The sequence below is a fragment of the Sinohyriopsis cumingii genome, chromosome 12, assembly GCF_028554795.1.
Source record: "Sinohyriopsis cumingii isolate HCF-2022 chromosome 12, ASM2855479v2, whole genome shotgun sequence".
In the NCBI taxonomy this organism is placed as follows: domain Eukaryota; kingdom Metazoa; phylum Mollusca; class Bivalvia; order Unionida; family Unionidae; genus Sinohyriopsis; species Sinohyriopsis cumingii.
Genome location: NC_142972.1, coordinates 77135933 through 77159789, shown reverse-complemented (window position 1 = coordinate 77159789; position 23857 = coordinate 77135933). Strand labels below are relative to the sequence as shown.

At 32.9% G+C, this 23857-nt stretch overlaps 1 protein-coding gene across 1 annotated transcript in view; it reads right to left on the bottom strand.

Annotated features, from left to right (window-relative positions):
- Positions 1–23857, bottom strand: part of LOC149786790 (adhesion G protein-coupled receptor L2-like) — an 84213-nt gene that overhangs the window by 24577 nt on the left and 35779 nt on the right. The window contains exons 14-19 of the mRNA XM_089975980.1: positions 21294–21417; positions 17283–17386; positions 14282–14384; positions 7022–7172; positions 2196–2265; positions 872–938 (exon numbers count right to left, since the gene is read on the bottom strand). Coding sequence (XP_089832106.1) covers positions 872–938; positions 2196–2265; positions 7022–7172; positions 14282–14384; positions 17283–17386; positions 21294–21417 — 619 coding nt within the window. The remainder of the gene's footprint in view (positions 1–871; positions 939–2195; positions 2266–7021; positions 7173–14281; positions 14385–17282; positions 17387–21293; positions 21418–23857) is intronic.

The following is a 23857-nucleotide window of genomic DNA, read 5'->3' as shown; positions in this document are numbered from 1 at the left end:
AGGAATTGTAGCATTGCATGCGAAATTATGTAGGTAAATATTCTTGATTTTTCTGAGTATGTCAATTTTGGATGACAGATTTTTTAAATATTTGTCAGTATGGTCATCCTATTGTAAAGTCTGATCTACCTACATGTTTTTCATGTTTGACAATTTCTAACTGATTATTATTTATTGTAAGAATTAATTCAAGGTTCCCTTACTTGTGTATTTTGTCACAAAAATCATACATTTTGATCTAGCATCATTCATTTCCTTCTTAGTCAACTTTGAACTCTTATAAGATCCAGATATAATTTAGTTTGGATAACATCAATATCTAAATTTGATGCCTACAATTTTGCATCATCTGCAAACACATCTGGATTGATTATTTAATGGTAGATTATTTGCATGCATAAAAAATAGGAGAATACATAAAACAGAACCTTGAATGATCCTTAAGTGGATAAGGTAAATTTGTGAGCTAATAATGTTAATATTTACTTGCTGAGACCTTTAGCTTTAGCATCACATAAACCAGTTTAAACAATAATTATCAAGCTTGTAATAGTTAAATCTTCACAGCAGAATTTCATTTATATCAAAGGCTTTCTTGAAGTAAAGAAAAACATTTACCATATAAATTGTGTGCATTGGTCCAGTCCTCTTTATGAGGTGCAACCTGAACATGTAAAAGCAGTTAATATTCTATGAAAGAAATCTGATGTCATTTACTAGGTGATATGGAACTGAATCCAAATCAAACTCAAGTATATAAAATACATACATTAATGTTCTTTGGTGTGTAATGTTGTATATAATATGATACAAATCTAACTGAACAAGAACAATGTACCACTCTTTGGCAATTGAATCATAGCTTTCTTACCAAAATAACTATCGCTGCTGGACCAACAAATGCCCATATTAGACCATCCTCTATTGATAGCCAACAACTGAAATATATTGTAAAGAATTTTAAACTTAGAGTGAACAACAAGTAACACAGCATTCAAATAATAAAAAATGTATAAACAATCATGTACAGCCTAATTCTAGCAAGATAACTGCTGAAACAAATGATCTGCTACACAGACTTTCTATTCAAGAAAACAAATTTGATAATAATAATCATGTTATTCCAAACCTATTCCGTACTAATATAACCTTTTCTTTGAGTATTTGATAATCTTTCAGCCTGTGGAAATTTGACGAAGTTTTCAATGCTCATGTAGTACTAATGTTATAAGCAATATTGACAAAGTATTTTTGTCACCATGCATGTGTATATAGACACTTATTTGTGTATAGATATTGAAGAGAAAAGATAACAAAAATCCACACCAATCCATAAATAAATGTACATTGTTTTAGATTGCTCGCACACTTTGCTTCAAAAAAGTATAAATTCTTAAAAAGTAAAACACGTCAACATTTTTCAAGTAACCAAACCTAAATTGTTTTTTTTTCTGTGATTATCTGCCCATGAGTCTTGTCAAATATATATGCTCACATACTGATTCTCATTGGCAAAATAAATTAACAAATAGATGAATTATGCTGAAAATGATCCAAGTCACTAATAGTCAATAGATCATTCAATAGAAATATAATCATGGTAAACCAAGCAGATGCTAGGACAAATCCTTAGTGTGTTCAAATCTTGTTCAGATGTAACTCATAATAAGACATTAATAAGAACGTGCCCACTACCTCTATGTCGCATTTACTCCTGAACCTCAAACCGAAACATAGGTCATTTAATTATTTGATGGAAAGGTAATGCACTAAGAAGAATACATATATACATCAATTTCCATGTTTATGTGACTAAACGTACCCAATAAACTAACACAAATGCAGAAGGTATATTGAGTCACAGGGGATAGATCAATCTGACCTACTTTTGTCAATTTAGCATTACACATCATAGACAGATGGACATATGGATGGATGTATGTTATGTTCTGACATTCACATGGATATCAATGTGATGACAATGTTCAGCTTGTGACAAGGCTGGCTTGACAAAAATATATATTCCACGTCTGATTAAAATGTATTAATAAATGAAGATTGTAAAGTAAAAACAAGCATAGCATAACACATGAATGATTGTGAACATGGGCCAACAACATTGTACTCTTAAACTTTGAGCAGGTTAACTACAAAGGTAGTGATGCTACATGACTTATCCTAAAAAAATCACTTACAATTTCTCATTTCCATATCCCTCTAGCTTTGTCACACCCAGAGATATGGCAACTACTACAGCTGGCAAAACTGAAAGTAGCAAACAATGTAATTTCGTAGCTCACAAATATGACTCGCATCGGATATATTTTCCTATTATAACCAGAATGAATAAATATCAATGATATATACAGGAAACTTATGTTTCTTGCACTTTACTGTCTCTGACCCAACATATTTTAATACTCACATTATCTCACAACTCTGTCAAAGTTGTTAAAATTACTTACAATGTATACTAGTTTATAGTTTCGGTCCTTTTGCATGACATAAACCCTTGAAATGTGCTGGATGATCAGGGTCTATGTTGTTGGTTCTATTAATTAATCCTACCACAATGGCAAACGCCTATGTCAGATTGTGTATTATGTGCTGTCAGATCTGGATTTATTCCGTATGCACTTAGACCTGACATATAAGATACGTGAATATGTACAGCATTTGTTCCATGGCCATGGTTGCTTACAGGGTTTACTACATTTCATAAGAGGTTACAGTCATGATATACAGCAAGAGCTTTAAAGAGAAAATACATGTTACGATTTGTTTAGGAGACAACTTTATATATTCTCCGCACCATAATTAAATTTGTTTTCTATTTGTCTAAAATATATGACTTCAAATTCCCATATAATCACCATCACATCACTGCATTATCAGTTTGTTTACAAAGGCTGCTACACAGCTGGATCTTGTGATTACATCACTTCAATGCTAAAAGTAAAAAAACTGATTACTGACTATTTAGACATTTCTAATGCTGAAGCTACATTATGAACTGTAATGTTTAGCCTTTGAAAGCACCATTGTTTCTGTTTTAAGTTAAACTTCCATTGCCACTGTCCTTCAATTGTACTAAGTTTGGAAATCGTTGCAAACTTAGAAGTCATTATGGCAGCTGAATTAACAAGAATTCTTTAAATGGACTGAATATATACTAACTTATCAGGAGTTCCATTCATTCAAAATAAAACCATCTATTTCGTTTGATTGCTGTGTGTTGACATGATGTCTAATAGTCTTCATTGTTAACAAGATTTTCAATTTAGCTAAGGTTGTACTGGCATATTGAATGTCAGACTTGAACCATTTTCATTTAGGTCAGGTTAAGTCATCAGTTGAATAGTTAGGGTGACAACTCCATATCAGTATGACTTTTCAGGGTGAACAGCACTCACATGATATCCAGGACAGCTGTCATGACTGCCATATTATATGTACATGTACAATCTTACCATTTTCATTTCGGTGAAGTTTGGTATCATAAGAAGACTGTGATTATCAAATGTTGATGCAGTCATTCATTTGGCAGAAGAGGAGATATTTTCTGGATGGTCATCAGGATGACAATATAGAGGGTCACATTGCATAATTTAAAGACACTATAACAACTCGTGTGATGAAAACGCTATGTTCAAGATGGTCGGCCATAGTGGACATCAGATCAGCATCATTTTAATAAAGGACCAAGAAGATATTAAGATACATTTTCCGTGAAACCCCATGTTGATATCACCTTTGGAGAAGCAACAATAACAAGATTTTTAATGTGTCTGACTTGAAGGCCATACTGAATTTCAGATTCACACAATTTCCATTTCGGACCAAATATACATCAAAGGAAGGCTTCAGTGAAGGCACAATATCAATAGGACAACTCATCTTGGAGTAGTACCGACAACAACATGTTGGAAAGGGACATTGTGAAGGCCACATTGGTGATCACATCATAATCATTTTCATTTAGAATCTATCAAATGCCATAAAATGTATTCTGTTGAAAACTTTGCGTAGTAGGAGTAGCAATAACAATATTTTCAAGGTGGCTGCTGTGGAAGCCAAATTGGTCATCAGATCAGCTTCTTTTCATTTAGGACAAACTTGATGGCATCTAGTGGAAACCCCATGTCAGTATGAATTTCCTTTCAGGTGTAGTAGTAATAACAGGATGTTCAAAATGGCTGCCATATAAACCATATTAAATGATAGAGCAGGACCAATAAGGTCAGCTAGACATCACAAGTCTTTAAGTGAAAATCCCGTGTTGATATTTTCTTTTATGATGAGTAGCACAATGACGATCTTCAACATAGCTTCTGTGTCAGTCATATTAGGTATTAGACCAACATCATTTTCATTATGAACCAATGATAGATCATAATAAATCTTCAAGTGCAAACCCTTTGTCAATCTGACTTTCGATTCGTAGTGATAATGAGAGTTTTTTCTTTTATGGTGGCTATATTGGATATCATAAACACACTATTTTTATTTCGTATCAACAAGACCATGAGACGTAGAATTAAAAACAAGTAAAGTTGTTACATATTTTATTTTATTTTATGAAAATATTTATCTCAATCAACACCCGTAGCTATAAGATATATAGTGTGGCAGTAAATATAATCAATGTCAGCATAGAACAAACCATTTGGAAATCCTTTGATGCTATCATATCATTTATAAATTTTACTTCAGGAATACTGCAGTGCACAAAATTGTGGAAGATAAAGTTGATTTTCAAAAGCTTGAATGAAATTATTCCCTTGAGTTTATCTGAATTTCATTTGCATTTTATACAGTAATTGGTTAACATGCAATATGTAACATAAAGTTAATATTTCAAGCAGATACTGGTTTCCACCGAAAGCCTGACTTGCCTGGACCAAGATATTATATGCTTAATTAAGGACACAGAAACAATGACCAGTAAGACTCCAGCCAAATGTTTTCGCCACCACCTAACCCCCATTATTACACACCCACAGCTGCATTGTGTAACACGACTGAACGTAATCCTTATATTGGTAACTGTCAAGTACTTAATGAGTGCTCTGTAATGCATGCAAAGAGCCAGAAAGTCAAAATGCATCTATCATGACACACGACGATATTAGCAGTACGCAACACGTCTTAACAACCTTATTTATTCACAATTCAAGGATAACAAATATGGAATATAAGTTTTATTAGAGAATTTTGAATTTTTTATATGTGCAAACTCAGCAAATTGCAGGATTGTTAAAACTAGGTAGCAATATCGGCGATGCCTGGACTGGTCTATATTTCTGTCCGATAAGTGGTTGACACCAAGAGTTTAATCTCAGGCTAATGCAACTTTCCATAAACCAAAGGACAAGATTTCATTCACCAGGTTTAAGCACTGCAGTATGGAATTGTATGATCTTCATCTCAATTGAACATTCCTTCTAAACAATGCAAATGTTAGAAATGTTTGCAATGTATTTAAAAGCATTACATTTTAAGTCTTTTTAAACAATTGGACGTTCAGAGGTGATACAAACTTTTGCCTCATCATGCTATCATATCTATATAAAATACAGTTTTGTACCAGTCGTCACATGCAATGGGTCTCTGCAGAATTGCCATATATTCTTGAGTTTTGTACAGCACATTTCAAATTGGCAGAAGACACAATCTGCACACAATGTAAGGTTCATTTTGAGTTTTGTAATAACAAAAGACTGCAAAGAATCCAAAGGAAGTTACAATCATATGCAAGTTGATTTTCAAACACTTTTGAGAGTTTCATTTCGGCACTGACTAAATTAAAATGAGCTTTATTGTAGCTATAACAAAATGACAGCTATATGTGTATTCTCTCTTGTATAATTATACACAGTGACTGACCTATAGTGACCTTTATAAATTCCAGTACTCTGTGTCAGATTATTTGGGGTTTTGGTACCATGGTCACATTAAAGAATACAATTTTGTTTTACTTTTAATAATATAAACAAATTAAAAATAGCTGATATTCTCACAAATAGACAACTAAAACAATAAATAGGTCAGAATCAATCAGGGTCTATGCAAACAGTTAGTCACATAATTAACCATTTATATGAGCACTTTTCTATATATATATATATATATATATATATATATATATATATATATATATATATATATATATATATATATATATATAGAAAAGTGCTCATATAAAATGGTTATATATATATATATATATATATATATATATATATATATATATATATATATATATATATATATATTAGGGATTTACCTAGCAAATAAAGGTAGGGTTTATACATTTGATAAAGTCCATAGCTATGTTATGCCGCTGTATATAATATAGTACCCCTAATACTAAAGAAATCAACACATTAATATTCAAAGCAATTACAAATGCTGCCCTTCGTATTATCAATATTAATTTATGAAGATGAAACAATATCAAAATAAAACACTCCGGTCAGTACAAAGCATTTTTCCAAAGTCAAATGTTTTGGAAAAGTGGCAGGAACATTGATTTTCTGCCATTCATTGTAGTTTTGTCTTGCCCACTGTATGATAATAATAACAGTATAATCTAATAATCCAGCTTCAACAAAGTCCTTTGACTTGATCATGCAGCCATTATTGCAAGATTAATATTACCGATTGTATTTATCAACGATAGACAGCAATATGATTCCATAATGGGATAATACATATTTAGCAATGATCAATCATTTTCTAGTGTATGAGGTAAAAGTAAGTCCAAGGGTTCATAACCGTGACCAAATATAACTGCAAACAGTTATATACTGCAAACTGTTTATCAGTTGCTATGTACATGAAATAGATTACCAGTACATTCGAAAATGGAGTTTTAAACGTGAAGTAAATATGTACACAGATATGTCAAAAAATTGTGAAGCTTGAGTACAATGGCATCACAGTAGCCATTATACATAAAAAGCTGGAATTATTGTGATAGAATACTGAAAATAATCTTGTTTGAAAAAAAGAAACTTACTCCATGCAATAGGCAGCAACCATTGTAATCGTGACCATGTGGCAAACACATAGATCACAGACACAGCAATCTCTATTCCATAGGCTAACATCAGGAAGAAAACAGCTAGGTAAAAATAGTGGAGAAGGGCTGCCACAGCTGTGCAAGCATTCTGAAAGATGTAAAAAATGGCATATATGCATGGTAAGACTCAAACATTTTCAAGATATCTATTTTGAATGTCCTGGTGATCAGCCAATATGTCTTGAAACGTAAATCACTATAAAACTAATCATCTTCCTTACCAATCAACATTATGAAATGCACTGCCTTTTCAAAATCGACTTTTACTTAGACAGGTTTTATTAAATATGCACAAGAATTGTATACCAATTAATAACTACATTCTTACGGATAAGAGGTAAAAATGATTTATTCTTTTTAATGTGTTACTATTTGTAATTCACGAGCTAAGGACCGTGTAACAAGAGGCCCAAAACCACTCAATTCATACCATCAGCTCAACCTGGATGACTACTTAATTTCTCAGGACATTTTTAAGATCAGAGTTTATATTCTCTTGTTAGTTAAAATGCAAGTCTTTCTGGAGGAATATGTACTGATTGTTATACCGTTTTGTATTTAAATGCTAACAATAGATACATACATTTAAGATAATTAGTCAGTAATGGCACTGATTAGCTAAATGCATTAAATAATACACAATTCATGAGATGATATAAAAAGAACAAATGTTCCGGGCTTTTTAATATGGCAAAACAAAAACACAACAATTCAAAGTAGTTTCAAAATATTCAATAGTTTCAAAATTGGTCCAATTTGGCACAAACATAGCCTTAAAATGTACATAAATTTAGAAATTTTTAATAAAAATAATAATCTATCCCATATGTGTTGTGTAGTTTTTCACTGTGCAACTCTGCCTCACTAACAGCATATCACCCCTTTGTACGTATTTGTAACCCGCGAGGAATTGGCTCTTTGAGTCTTAAAACAGGGGAGGAGAAGAGTGAAACTCCTAGTATATTTGTCTAATAAGCTAATGTATTGGTTGATATATTATTATATTCCAACACGGCTTATTTGCTAAATAGACACTAATTCGTTTAAAAAAACTATAATAATTTACATGTATTTTACACATTTGCTTGACAAATATGATAATGTTATATTATTTAATCATTAATTTTGATAGAATGTTCCTTGTTATATTGCCAACATATATTTTTGTTTAGTTTACATGACAAATCATCATTTAATAATCCCCTATATGTATTTTTATGTTGCATTTCATTACTTGGTATCTTTAAAGAGATATACGTCTGGTATTATAAAATTAATTATTATTTGCTTCTGATGCTTTATTCAGCAAGCAGAAAAACTCAGAATCACTATCCAAACATGTGATTATATTAATTGCCCTCAACAGGTTATTCCATTTGCCTTACGTGAATATACATTGGAAATTAGTTGCAGCCATTGTTAAATATGTATGCATTGTGTAAAGATGAAATTACAAGAATTGAATCTTTTGGCATATGCAGGTACTATAAACAATGATCTATCTCATCCATGATATTGAGGTTGTAAAATTAGATATCAAAAAATGCAACCAGACTACTCTAAACTCTAACTTGTATGATATCCCCTTGTGCAGTTTACTGCAATATATATATATATATATATATATATATATATATATATATATATATATATATATATATATATATATATATATATATATATATATATATATATATATATACCGGCTCTTTTTTAATACATTTTCATCAATCTTCATTAACATACACCATCTACATCCCGCGTTGATCGGGAAGCTTTATTTTTCACCGTCACCATCTTATCATTTTGATTTCAACTATTTGGTTTTGATATCTCTGGTTGATAGGTGACTTTTTATAATTTTTAAAAGATCATACACATAACATTTTGTTTGGCGCTAAATAGCCTAACAGTGCTGATGCGCCGTTAAAATATAATCAATCAATCAATCAATCATGAGCCATGATCAAATTAATGATATGTATGAATGTTGTTCACAATACAAGATCTTGATCATAATTTTACATCAATATCAGATCAAACACAATCCAGAAGTATGACCTTAACAGTTTAACAATCTCAAGAAATCAGATACAAGATGATCTCAGTAAGTGTGGTCCTCACTCATTATTGAATTCATCTGAGATGTTCAAGATACAAACTTACACGCCAAGTTTAAATGAATTATGTTCAAATATAAAGACTCAGTAGTGTTCACAGGCCCAACCATTTAGTGCAGGATGCACTGATTAATATGTGTAAATGCATGATGATTAAAGTAAGATCTCCACTGTTACACATGATTATCTGACAGCGACTGCTTAGGGATCATATTCTGGTAACTTATATTATTACCATAATCGTTTATTTTATCAACCAATCATATAAAGTCTTACATCTTTGCATTTTGATACTGAGAAATGTTAATGAAGAGAATTAATGTGTACCGAACGAGGTGACTCACTTTCAGAGTTTTGTAAGCTGCATTTCAATTGGCCAATTCAAATGTCACAGGAATATGACCGTTAAGTGGTCATTGTCAGATCTTCAAGTAGGACAGCGGAGATCTAATTTTAATCAAACTGATGGAAATATTGCTCATAATGAAACCTATAAGAGATCTTGATGATACAGTGAAACCTGTTTTAAGAAACCACCTTTTCTGCTAACAAAAAGACAGATGATGTCTCATAACAGGTTTGTAAAAGTCGAACAGAGTTTACAATTAAATACTTATTGGCAACAGACATTTAGTCTATTAGTTTTTTCATGGCTATTATTATTACACTCACTAATCACAGGACACAATACACATCCATCCTAAAACATTCCATGTATATTCATGAAGATGTTAACATATCCTTGACAACTGTAATAATAACTGAAGTATAATTCATTCCACATCCCATTACGAATTTTATCGTATCTGTAATTCAGGAAATTTTCAGGCCAGCTAGATCAGATTTAACTAAATGTGCCTAATTAATTTTATTTGCTTCGTGTGATATCAATGATGTACTTTTTGTTACAGTTAATGACACTAAACTGACCTGAAAATTAATGATAGGATAAAATACGCCATGTTGTGTAAAACTAATTATAGTTCTGACCAATCTCCTTTGGTAAGTATGGAATATATAACTATTAAATGAAATGACATACTGAACCCAACTTGAAAAAACTAAATGTAGTGAGTGGCAGAAGTCAAAGGCTTATTTCGACCAATGCATGTACATACTTCCTATGCAAACAATGGGCATATCCAATGCAATGTAGCTAATGGCAGTGGTACTTTCAGTTTAATGTGTGGGTTTTAGCAACTGGAAAGTCAATAAATCAACATCTAAAATAAACCTTAAAAGATTAACTACATAATTAAAATGCTAGTAAGTTATTGAGACATGGACATAACTCAGCCAGGGGAGTCACATTAAGTCCAGAGACAAATGGTGAAATATTTTACTAACTTCCCAACAGTGAAAGACTGACGAAATAAATCCATAGCGTAATCAATGCCCCACAGTGAAAGGCAGATAAGAAGATCTTTCATTATCTCATCATGACATTGCCATTGTGATGGGTATTAAAACTAGCTAAATAAAACAAAAGGACCTCTGCACTATGTACATCCATGTTTTTTTCTTTGAATGGAATTCTTCTATTGTACCAATATGGTGGCCATGACATTTACTTTTAGTTAACAATTCATAGCATTCAATGATACCTGTAGATTTAAGTAAATTCATTGTGGTTACAAAGGAATATATCAAGGTTAGTGGTGTAAAATCCCATTTCCTGATGAAGTCAATCATAACCGTATTGAAAGACATCACACAACATTATGACCCCTGTGGTGTTCAGCAGATGGATGCACACAACAGTGCATTTCTATAATAAGGTTGAGCCATACATAACAAATATAGTAATAGTGGTAAATAACAGGTGGTTGTTCATATTAAAGTATGCCCATTACCTTCCATTGCCACCACCAAATTCGTATAGTTTTTAAACTGAGCGAGGTACCAATGCGTATGCTCAGATTGGTTGGGCAATTTGGTGCCCCTGTGTGAAGAGAATAATCACCAATACAGAGTTGTCCAACAAAATCAGCTTCCTTGTAAGTCAGGCAATGATTGTGCTCCCAACCATAAATAAAGTCATATGTACAAAACTGGTATTTCTTTAGATAATTTCGTATATTGAGCCAACATTGATTGCATCACTGACAGAGGAATGATCGCACTTTGTTCGTAATACTGACCTTCTGATTGAGTGGACTGGAAAAGGGTGCCATTTAACCATCAAAGTCATTTATAATGTGCATACATATAGGCAGCTCAGCAGGATAAAATCTACTGCCGCTTTGAATAACCTGAGGAGTTGTAAGAACTCCCTCATTGATATATCAGTCTTGCTGAAAACAACTTTATGAACAGATAATCCGTATGACATGGTCCTAAGAGGGATGTACAATACTATGATTGGTTGATAAAACACTGGGAAGGATGAAGGTCAGATTTTTCATTATTCATTAGATGGGTCTATTAGGACTGAGCAAAACTAAGAAGTTTAGTAAAGTTGTTTCATAATTTACTTTCCTAAGTTACATGGTAAAAATTTAGGAAGGACTAAAAGTATTGTGAAATAAATCCAAAATAGTATTACATTTTCTATGATATGTCCAAACATAAGGAGTGCTCTGAACGAATGACACTGTTGAATGTGTCAACTGTCTTAAATAGTCTGATTTACTAGCACTGTTGATTTATCATATTGACAAAATCCAGATTGATTTAAATCAATTTACAATTATCCCAAAATTGTTGCTTGGTCCAAAATGTAAATGAGTACTTTGTAATACCAATGAATAATTTAAATAAATAATTCCTCTCAAGTTATGTCTAAACATATCAGTAAAGTTCTACAGTCTGATTTTAAAACAGGAAAGTGAGTCAGAATTTTATTTCCAGAACACACTAAATTTAAAAATAAGACTAGATTCTGAACATGAATATCAGGAAAAGAAATTATTTATAATGTATTCATGACAAAACGTTATGTTCATACGCAATCCAATTGCCAATTTCGGACAAAAGTCAAGTACACAATATAAAATAAATATGAATAACAATTCAAAAGCAACAAGAGATTGATTGTTCTCATGCACATAGGCCTTGCCTTTAGCAAAGAAAACGGTGATGATAAATAGAAGCACATGAAGTTGGGAAACTTTGCCACAGTAAGTAAACTGAATAACCTTTTATGAAATTGTGTTTGCATATAGCCATTTGAATATTATGACAGAAAATCTATTATTAAGATGTCCGTAACTTTAAGAGATGAAGCCTTAAACCTTTCTAGATGGAAAGATCTATCACTTAATTTCGCATAATTTTAATTGTATGTAGATGTGCCATGGTAGAAAAGAAAGATTTATCAATGAGATCTGTGTAATTGCTAAAAGATGAAGTTATAGGTTTGGTGACAAGGATGGATCTTCCAGTATGATTCCTTCACTGGGATAGCTGGACTGGCTTGATGGATGGTTCAACCGACTGGATTTCTTTCTTTATAAGGACTAAATGATACCACAAGGTTAGATTCATTCATTTTATTATCAAATAAGCATTTAATTAAGTTCCAGTTATTGTGATTTTATATAGCTCTTGGCGTATTAGGACAGAAAATCTATTATTAAGATCTCCGTAACTTTAAGAGATGAAGCAGTAGACCTGGCTAGATGGAGAGATCTATCACTTAATTTCCCATAATTTTAAGTGTATGTAGCTGTAGCATGGTATAACAGAAAGATCAATCAATGAGTTATATGTAATTGCTGAAAAATGAAGTTATAGGCTTGGTGACAAGGATGGAACTTCCAGTATGATTCCCTCAATGAGATGGCTGGACTGGCTTGATGGATGGCTCAATTGATCGGATGATCATGGACTTATTCAGATGGCAAGACCTTAGTAAAGGATAGATCCGCTTGAGTCATTAAAACTATATCAGCCCAGACTTACAGACCAAAAGGCCATACTCAGACATGTGGAAGGGACATACACCACCACTTGGGCGGCCTACAAATGGGGGTAAGAATTTTAAAATTTGCATTGTTGCCGCCTCCTTCCTTGCCTTGGTCAACTGATGCAAAACTGTAATATATCCACTATTGTACCATATTGTGCACAGCCATGGTATTGATGAAGTTAAATGTATACACAGAAGCCAAGACTCGTGCATGTCTAGTTTAGCCTGCCTTGCCTTGTTGTATTCATTACACATCATCAACATGTTTCAATAAAACGAGAAGATAAAACAAATCAAAGGAAAAATGCATACATTAATGATGCAGTGTGCTACAAAGTTTAAAGAATAACACCCATTACTAATAGGGTGAGCAAGCAATAGGCAGTGTGCTCAAAAAAATGAAGAACAATATGCATCAATGATAGTGTGTTGAACCATGTGCACAAAACATTCACCAAGTCCGAGAAATGAAACAAAGTTCATAAAATATATGCAATATTCAAACTATAATTTACTAGCATAATATGAATGAATGACAATTTAAATGATTATACAATCATGGATGGGCGGTTCAATTATGGCCTTGGATTAATGGGAGACGCCACATATTATGCTGTTATGTGTAAGTGAAGCTTTAAAACTAGTAACACCTGGTGATGGCAAGTTGAGGCAATGGGAAAGAGTTGTTGACATGTTGTCTATAAAATAAAGAAAATACGAATTCCCATCTTTTTAGCAGTTTGTCTTAAAGAGATAGCAGGCTTATATCCCGGTGTTAATGTGATCACTCAATGTATGTCAAAGAGAAATCAGTACCAATATAATTAAATGTAGTTATACCCATTATATAGGAAAGCATTTACTTAAAATGTGAATAGTACACAGTTTCAATAAAATAAAATATTAAATATCACTTGGCTCAGACTTAGAAGAAATTTTCGGAAGAAAAGGTGTAGTACTTTCCAATGATTTGGGTTAAACATAATGTTTTTTAAACAATTATAATGTAGCATTATTTGGGACATGCATTTCTGCTTGTATTTGGTGTGCAATCTATATTTCTTTAAAATAATTCTTTCTTATGAAAATATATATATTGCTGCTTGATCATAATCATTGCTTGCTACATGTGCAATCATAATTTAGCAAAATATCAGCCAGGCTTACCTTGTTGTCTGTTTGATCTACACCAGCCAGGAATATAATGTACGAGATTAATAGGGCTAAACATAAATTCATCAAAAGACTGCTTCTACCAGACTTCACATATCTGCAGAGAAACATGAAAATACTGATCTTGATATAAATGCATTATTATTATTACATTTAATCCACATAATGATGTCTCAGCTGAGTGAACATTAGTTGTGCTTTAAGCATCATCATCAGCGGTTCGATCTCTCTCGACGTTATTTAAATGGAAATATAATAATTATATAAGTCTAATGTCCTGTATCTACATGGGGAAATAGTATGTAATGACTTGATCAATTAGAATGTGATTTACAGGGTGACACACGTATTTTAAAACAAAAATGTTTAGGTATTTTCCAGGTTTTTTCACCGGGTGATTTTTATTTTTTCTTCTTTCAAAAGCCACTTATGATCCTTTCTAATGGGGTGAAAACATTATGGATACAAACATGAAATTTTAAAATCAATAGCTTCTTTCTATGTTGAGACTCTCCCAATACATCTGAAATAAACAATTGACCAAAATACCCAATTTATTTTACGAAACATTTATATCTATTGGAATTCATATAAATTTTTGAAAGTAACTGGTTGCTATTTATGAAACAAAATGCCAGCTTGACTCTGCATAACTGCATATATTGTTATGAATAAAGTCTTTTAGGCAAGGCTTATTTCAGATTTTGACAAGAAAGCCTTCAAATTATATGCCTTGGGATAAAGGGTCTGATTTGTATTTAAAAATAATCATACCTTTCGGTGACTTGACATCTACTTTCAATGTAATCTGCCTATTGACTGCATATTTTATTCAATCATTAATTCAGTCATTAAGGACGACACCAACCCAGATCATGATTGTTTATACATGTTTGCGCTAAGCCTATTATAAAGAATCACACAAAAGAAATAGAACAGACTGGCTATCGGTTCCTAAAATCTATAGGTGATGCAGGTAGGAGTTGTTTGGTACAAAACGCAAAACCAGACTAAAGTGCATCTCACAAACTACCATTGTCGCATCCAGTAAATCCTCTTTATGATTAACCATTGCATGTTACACCTTTAGTTTACTGAGGCAATTTCTGTATGTGAATTAAGAGTTTTGGTTTTGTCATTAAATAGATGACTTTTTATCTGGATGGCTTCAATGAAATAAATAAATGTCAGTGTTTTTATCTCTGTTTTTTAGATGAAGTGAAGCATAGCAGTGTTGTTTTAAGACAATTTGCAATTTGTCTGCAGAGACACATATGCAATAAGTAGTTCTGATTACAACAGATTAAATAAATGTCAGCAATGTTCATTTCTTTTTGTGAAAGAGTGAATCATAGCAGTGTCAAAATGCATTTTGTGCCAGAACATCATGACCAATGGTTATGTTCTACAGGTGGTCGCTGCCTACAGTACACTTTCACAATATAGTCGATCCACGCATAATGATTTTGGTTGTAAGTGATAGGTGAACATATATACTAGAAGATGATAAAGACACGTTTTATTAGCAGTGAATGTTGTGGTATATCTCACAACTATTAACTTCAAAAGAGATCAATTTTATTTTATGTCACATCAACCGAATGATATTATCTGTGCACCAATAAATAGATATGATATAAAACTTTATAGATCATAATTTTAAGATACGATTCAACAAGATACATGTACATCATACATCACTGTATTTGCTAAAATGGCTTTCCATTTTTTCATGGTCTTATTATGTCTAAAATTAGTCTAAAGAATACGATATATGACCAAGGCTGTTCAAAAATGTACAGTGCATAGAACAACACGATTAAAAAATAATAGGGTTTCCAGAACTGTATGATATTCAAAGTCTTAATGTGAAAATAGTTTTGTATTATATGGTAAATATGGTATTATCATTTGGACACAGAGTGAAGATTGCATATATCATTTGGACATAGAGTGCAGATTGCATATATCATTTGGACATAGAGTGCAGATTGTATATATCATTTGGACATATAATGAATATATCATATATCATTTGGACATAGAGTGCAGATTGCATATATCATTTGGACATAGAGTGCAGATTGTATATATCATTTGGACATAGAATGAAGATATCATATATCATTTGGACATAGAATGAAGATTGCATATATCATTTGGACATAGGGTAGCAATGACATGTATCATCTGGACCAAGGGTAAATATGGTATGTATCATTGGATATAAGGCAAAGATTTTATGTATCATTAGTACATAGGATACATATGGTACATAACATTCTTAGGTGCATAATGAAACTTTATCCTAAAGTAATCCAAAGTCAAACCTTGATTTACAGTCAACATCCTTCAAAAGTTAACTTTCCTAACCAGACAGCTTATGAATTGCCATTTTCTATTTTCATCATATTCACAAACATTCAACAGTCAAACTCCATTCCTCCATAACAAACATAACCTTTTCATCTGCACCGGTGACTGCTCATGGAAGGTTGTTATATACAATGCGTGTTAGGAACTGTTCATGTACTTGAAAGCATGCATAAAACAGTTATGGTTTCTACTGTCCTATTCATAAAAATCAGATATAGAAATTATCTATACATGCTTCTTTATGCTGTATAATCCATTCATCCGTGGGGGCCCCGAGTGGCCGAGTGGTCTAAGCGCTCAACATTCCGGATCACTGCCATCTTACCTCTGTATGCATGGATTAGAGTCTCAGGCTCGGCTAAAGTGGGTACGTGAGTAAGCTTTCCAGTAGCTACTCGTGGGTCAGTGGTTCTCCCCGGTGTTTTCCCTGTTTCTTCCTTCGCCAGTTAGACAGTGACTGCAATGTATAGCCTATATTGTGCTGAAAAATGGTGATATACCCCTCAACAACAACAACAATCATTGATCCGTTCGCCTAAGTAACTACCTATGCATCAAAATAATACAAACTGGAAGTATTAATACTCACGTGAAGATCATAGTGATATGAAATACATACCTCCAAACAATGCAATGTGCAATCATTGTCACAGAAAGACAGACTATCGATATTACACATCCAATTAGTGATATGATGCTAAGAGGCACCTGGTCCTTGTCAGGCTGCAAAAACAAAATTAAGGATCAGAAGTATAATACTTGTGGCTTGGTTCTGGTCAATGCAATAAATAATACAAGGATCTATAAACTAAAACTTGAAGGTGTTTACTTGTACGCACGATTACCATTTGCAATAGACAAAAATGTACAGTAGATTTCAATTTAGACTGGTAAAGAGGTAAAATGCATTGATGCCTGAAAATTAGGTCGGAATGTAAGGTGAATTTACTATTCTTGTGATGCACCCACACAATCATTACCATGAGTGTAGCTGAAACAAGATCAACATTATTGATGGTATAATGAGCTGAGATATGAGAATACAAATTACTCATCATGAAAATTAGGGTACAGTAACCTCATTTAGCATGGAAGAGCTATCCATCCTGAGATCCATCAATATGCCAAGTTTCCTGAGTGTATGTAAAAAAGGGTGAGATTATAAAATAATGGATAGTTGAAACATAAATTTTATTCAAGTATGAAAATTAGCTCACACTGGTTGAGTTTGAATATGTAGAAATTACTCACACTAATATACATTGAGTTTGTATAGGTAGAGATTACTCACACAAAACTGCATTGAGTTTGTATATGTAGAGATTACCCGCAATAATGTGCACTGAGTTTGTATAGATAGATATTACTCAAACTAACAGGCATCCAGATTGAAATGTTTATAAGTGTTAGCAAAATAAGGGCTAAGATATTGAGGATATTACAAAGAGATAGCTAAATATAAATATATCGCTAAAGCATGAATATATGGTCAAAATATAGTGTTGGTAAGTTACAGGTTTTCATGCTTAATAATATTATAATTGCTGGTTGTAACAACATTTTCAACTCATTATTGGCTATATCAAGCTGAAGAATGAGAGCGAAGCGTCTTTCACAATGAGTGAGACAGCTTGCTGACCCAGGTGAATACTGAACTTGCAAACAATAGATAATGAGTCTGGTACTCCGATATATACACATCATATTCGAGTCGCAAGAACACAAAACAACCATTGTAGCACTTCGTTAAAAATTAGGCGAAATTTTCAAAGTTGAACCGTCACAATTTAGCACGCTAATTCTGTACATTTCATTACCTGCTGAAGCAATATGTGTGCAGTAACCGATCATATAACCCGAGAGATAATTTTGAAGTCACGCATTTATTATGTTGGTGAGCAAACTCAAGAGTGAGTTGTATTTTGCCAGTGTTCAGGACTGTAGATTGGCGGTAGCGTTCTGTTTCACTTTTACGATTTAAATACGTCAAAACATGACTTTGTAATGTTGTTTCATCCAATGAACTCTGAATATCATTATTATTTATTGCTGCGCTTGCCAAACTGCTGTAATCGATACAGTGCTGTCATTTATAGACAATATGATATTGGGATTATAAAATTAAACGCACGCTTGTGAATCTCATTTCCGTTATTATTTGGGTATTTCTTTCCTATCGCATATGAAATTCAACACTTGTTCAGAGGTTGTTACAATTAATTCTTTCATTCTCAAAGAGTACGGCAGATAACTTTTGTCAAAATTTCATAAGTTACCTAATGAGTTTCATCGGAATTTTTTTTAGTGTAAAGCTCTGAAGTGCCATTCGTTTGACATGCACCTTTCAAAATGGATGCTAAAACTAAAGTTTAAGAGCTCATTAAAGGATGATCTTGAAATAGCATTTATTGATATTTTGTGGACTTGATAAGTGATTTTGAAACTAAAAATGATATACTTTTGCCAAAGAGTTAAATACTCGTTTTTTTTCTAGTTACATAGTACATGTTGCTGTAATCCATTTCAGTGGGTAATACCTGAATTACACCAGAAGCAGAGGAGGATGCAGAATTTTATTCTGCGGATTTTGTTTAGAAGAGGTGGTTCAGAGTAATTCAAATGGGAAAATTGTTTTTTTCACCTAATAGTTTATCATTTGGACAGATGAGAGAGGGAACCTAACCATTTGACTCCAGCCTCCCCCAAGTGGATTTCTTCATGGAAGTAAATTAGTAGAACATTTCTAAAGCCATACAGAAAAAAATTATAAAGAGTTTCTTCCATCATATACATATGCTCTTATATTTTTATCTGATTAAATATTAATTGATTTGATGACTTAATTCTTTTTTTCATTATGACAGTAAGATCTCATTAAGCTAATTAATGTTCACCATATATTAACATTTTCAATTTAAAAATTTAATATTACATACTTTTTGCACATCAACGGCTAGAAAAATGGAGGTATGTGACAATGCATAGAATAATTGAATAGATGCCATATCAGTTCTTCTGATGCAGCGAGCTAGGTCAGCTTTGTTTGCAACCTTGTAATTAGTAAGCTTGCGCAAGCTTGCAGCAAGCTTACATGACAAGGTTGCATGACAAGCTCGTGTCAGCTTGCCAAAAGCAAGCCTATTAATATTTTGCGCAAGCTTGGCGCAAGCTTAAATGACAAAATCGCGCAAGCTTGCCAATAGCAGGCTTACCTATTGCAAGCTTCCATATTACTATCTTGTGCAAGCTTGCAATTAGGTACGCTTGTAAATCTAGGCTTGCCGCAAGCTTACATAACAAACTTACATCAAGTTTGCTGCAACCTTAAAAATAAGCTTGCGATTTTGGTTTGAGACCCCTTATTAAAATGTACCCACATACCGATAAAACATGATGAAAATATTGGTGTTGTAAATAATGAACTACTCAAAATTCAAAAGTCACTCAAGCTTGAAAAGTATGTCAAATGGACTTATGTTTGATATGATTAATTTTCATTGAAGTGTAATTACATACCAGTTACATTCTGTGAGGTGTAATTGCATACCAGTTTTCATGAGTGTTAGATAAATAGGGTCTAATAGATTGTGATGAAAGGAATAAACAACAGTAATTAATACAAAATGCACTTAAATATGGCCGAGTTACTCTTCCTGAGATACATGCATGCTTGAAATAGGGTGAGAGATACTGAATTGATAATGATATAAAGCATACTTGTCATCGTGAATATAAAGTTGTCCACATTATCTTATCATTTATTGTCTAGTTTACACGATTCCAGATCAATAAATATTTCAAAATCAACACATAGCAAAGAGTACAGAGGGAAGAAAATTTCATTTTTTTCCCAGATTGACCACTGCCTGTAGATTGTTGATATTTATATCTGAGAAGCATGTGTTAATTTAAATATTCTAATACTGGGACACAGCTGATTCGTATAAACAGGCTACTTGGAAAAACTGCTATGTATTGCACTGTTGCTGTTGGCATATCACCGGCTATACATGGCGGCGAGTATATCTGTGGAGGAAGAACATGGAAAAACTCTGGTAAGAACCACCGACCCATGGGAAGCTACTGGTAAGCTTTTCGACATACTGATGCTGGCTGAGACGAGACTCAAACCCAAGCAGACAGAGATGAGATGTCTGTGATCTGTAAAGGCATGTGCCTTAGACCACTGAGCCAACCAAAGAACCTGTACTGCAGTAAATTGGAAAGAAACTTTACATTGGATGGTGTGGGAGATGTCAAATCAATATAATATAGTTGATTATATTTTCAGATGAATGAGAATGATGATGCATATCACAAAAAAACTAAAGTAAATCTGACTGTAATGTACATTGCACTAACGACCGGATTCCAAAGAAATTTTTATGATTTAAAATGAAACCCATTCACCCTGATCTGCCACTGCAGAATGGAATGTCAGACCTGGTTTTGGACTTGTCATGGTTGGTGCATATTTTTTAATGATACATGGGGTAAAACACAAATTGGACCCGCAGATTTCCGTGTTAATAATTCTTGTTCCATTATTCAAGGGTATTGTACTAAATCAAGGCAACAGTAAAATAAAACGTATGATAGATAATCTTAAATCTGAATTTCCTCAACTTACTGCTTTTCCAGGACTCATTAAAATAGCAAAGTTAGTAAGATGATCACATTGACACACAGTAGTGTAATCAGTAGTTGACACAAGCTTGCAGCCTTGACTTGACCAAGCCCCACGCCTATGTCCACTGAAAGAAAAATTGCAATTATTCAATTTACTGATATTAAAAGACATTCAATGTGTTTATTATTGATTCGCAGGGACACTAAAATATGGATAGAACAGATAAGTTATTCTAAGTGGAAACACCACATTTTTGTATGAAGATATCCAAATTCAGGTGATATAAAATGTATGTATGTATGTATGTATGTATGTATGCATGAATGTATGTATGCATGTATGCATGTATGTACTTACGTACGTACGTATGCGTGCATGTATGTATGTATGTATGTATGTATGTATGCATGTATGTATGTATGTACTTATGTATGTACGTACGTACGTACGTATGTATGTATATATGTATGTATGTATGTATGTATGTATGTATGTATGTATGTATGTATGCATGTATGTATGTATGTATTCATGCATGCATGTATGCATATATGTATGTATGTATGTATGTATGTATGTATGTATGTATGTATGTATGTATGTATGCATGTATGTATGTATGTCTGTATGCATTCAGCAAATGTGCTATTACAGAACTGCTTTATAATGATAACTGTATTATTTACAAATGCAAAAATAACTTGTTTACCGAACAGTAGTATAGCAGGAATTATCTAAATGTGGCAAATAATATTGTTTTAAAAAGGAAATGAAAATATATATTAAGCTTCATGTTAAATTTTTTCTTTCAGCTCCTGATGTCACAAAATCAAAAGACCAATACAAATAAAACGGTTGAATTGGACATGTTAATGAAGGTGACCAATGCTCAACCAAATTTAATAATTATACTCATATTAGTGAAGATGGCCTATGCTCAACCTAATTAATTTGTTGATCATGCCAGTGAAGGTGGCCAATGTTAACCAAATCATTTGAATGTTCACGTCACAGAAGGTGTCCAACGCTCAACCAAATCAATTAATTTGTCCTGACCCTGAAGGTGGCAAATGCTCAACTTAATATATCAACTGATCATTTCACTAATGGTGGCCAATGCTCAACAAAGCAAATTAATTCATCTTTCAAGTGAAGGTAGCCAATGCTCAACCAACTCAATTAACGGAAACAGCAGTCCAGATGACAGATGTAATATTACATGATATGAAAAGAACAAAATGACCACTGTACATTTGGCTTCGTTTTCTGTCCTCCTTCATAGTCACCTTTCCACATATAACACACGCTAAACAGTGGAAGATTAAGTAACAAATGAAGCCAATTAAGTCTGTCCATCAGAAAATGTTTCTGAATAGGACAAATTTTGGCGACTAAAATAAATGCACGTCACAAAGTTTCTAGCACAGTTTACACTCCTAAAGTACAATCCTGGGTATGTTGAACATGCTACTAAACTTCAACTGTGGGGAATGCTGAATATGCTACTAAACTACAACCCAAACTTGCTACTAAGCTACAAAACAAGGGGATCTGTAATTATTAAACGTTAACGAAGGGGTATTTTCAATATATGCTACTAAACTTCAACCCTGGTGAACTTGAAAATGCTATGAAATATGATGTTTTTTGGTTAATACCATAAAACCCAGTGGGATGTTGAATTTGCTATTGCGATACAACCCAGGGGCATGTTGACTTATAATGCTACTGGACTACAACCCATGGGCTATTATGATCATGCTACTAAGCTAAAATTCAGGGGCTCTTGAATTAATACATTACAATCATGGGGGACATTGAATGTGCTACAATGTTGCTACCTTGTGGACGTCTAAAATCATATTATTCTACAACCCAGGGATTTTTAATATGCTAGTAAAGAACCCTTGTTAATGTTGAATTACTAAACTACAACACTCAGATATATTAAATAAGTGCTGTTTTGCCAATTAACTCTGGTGAAATTCACTTAAGATCTTCCTTCTTTCAGGAACTAGAAACTGAAAACCACAGTGGTGAGGACATTTCATCTGAGCTAGCAAGAGAAAACAGTAATACTGAATTGCTCTCCAAGGCCATCACAAAGACTGATACCCAGTCAGATAAAGTTTATGAACCGGAGGGTGAAAAAAACATGACAGCCCTAATAAAACAAATTGCAACAAAAGAAATTTCAGACATGACAGCAAAATCAAATAAAAACTGTCAAAGGAATGTGAGTCTTTAAAAACCAAACAGTAGTCAGCAAGGAATTAACATGAAAAACTTGAACAGCTATCAGGTTTCAAGACTAAATTTATAAGCGTTGAAAAAAAACAAACCAACAAATGTGACATAAGGTAATACATCAATCCATTGCTTCATTCTGGAAGAGAACAGCACAAAAATGAAAAAGAAAGTAAATCAATTAAATAAAGACAAAGATTCGCTCTTGTCAGAAAGTATGCAACTTAAATATTTCTATACCACCTCAAACAACACAAAGCCTAACGTTTTAGCAGCAGGTTCCAGGAAAACATTATAAATATGAAAACAGAAATTAT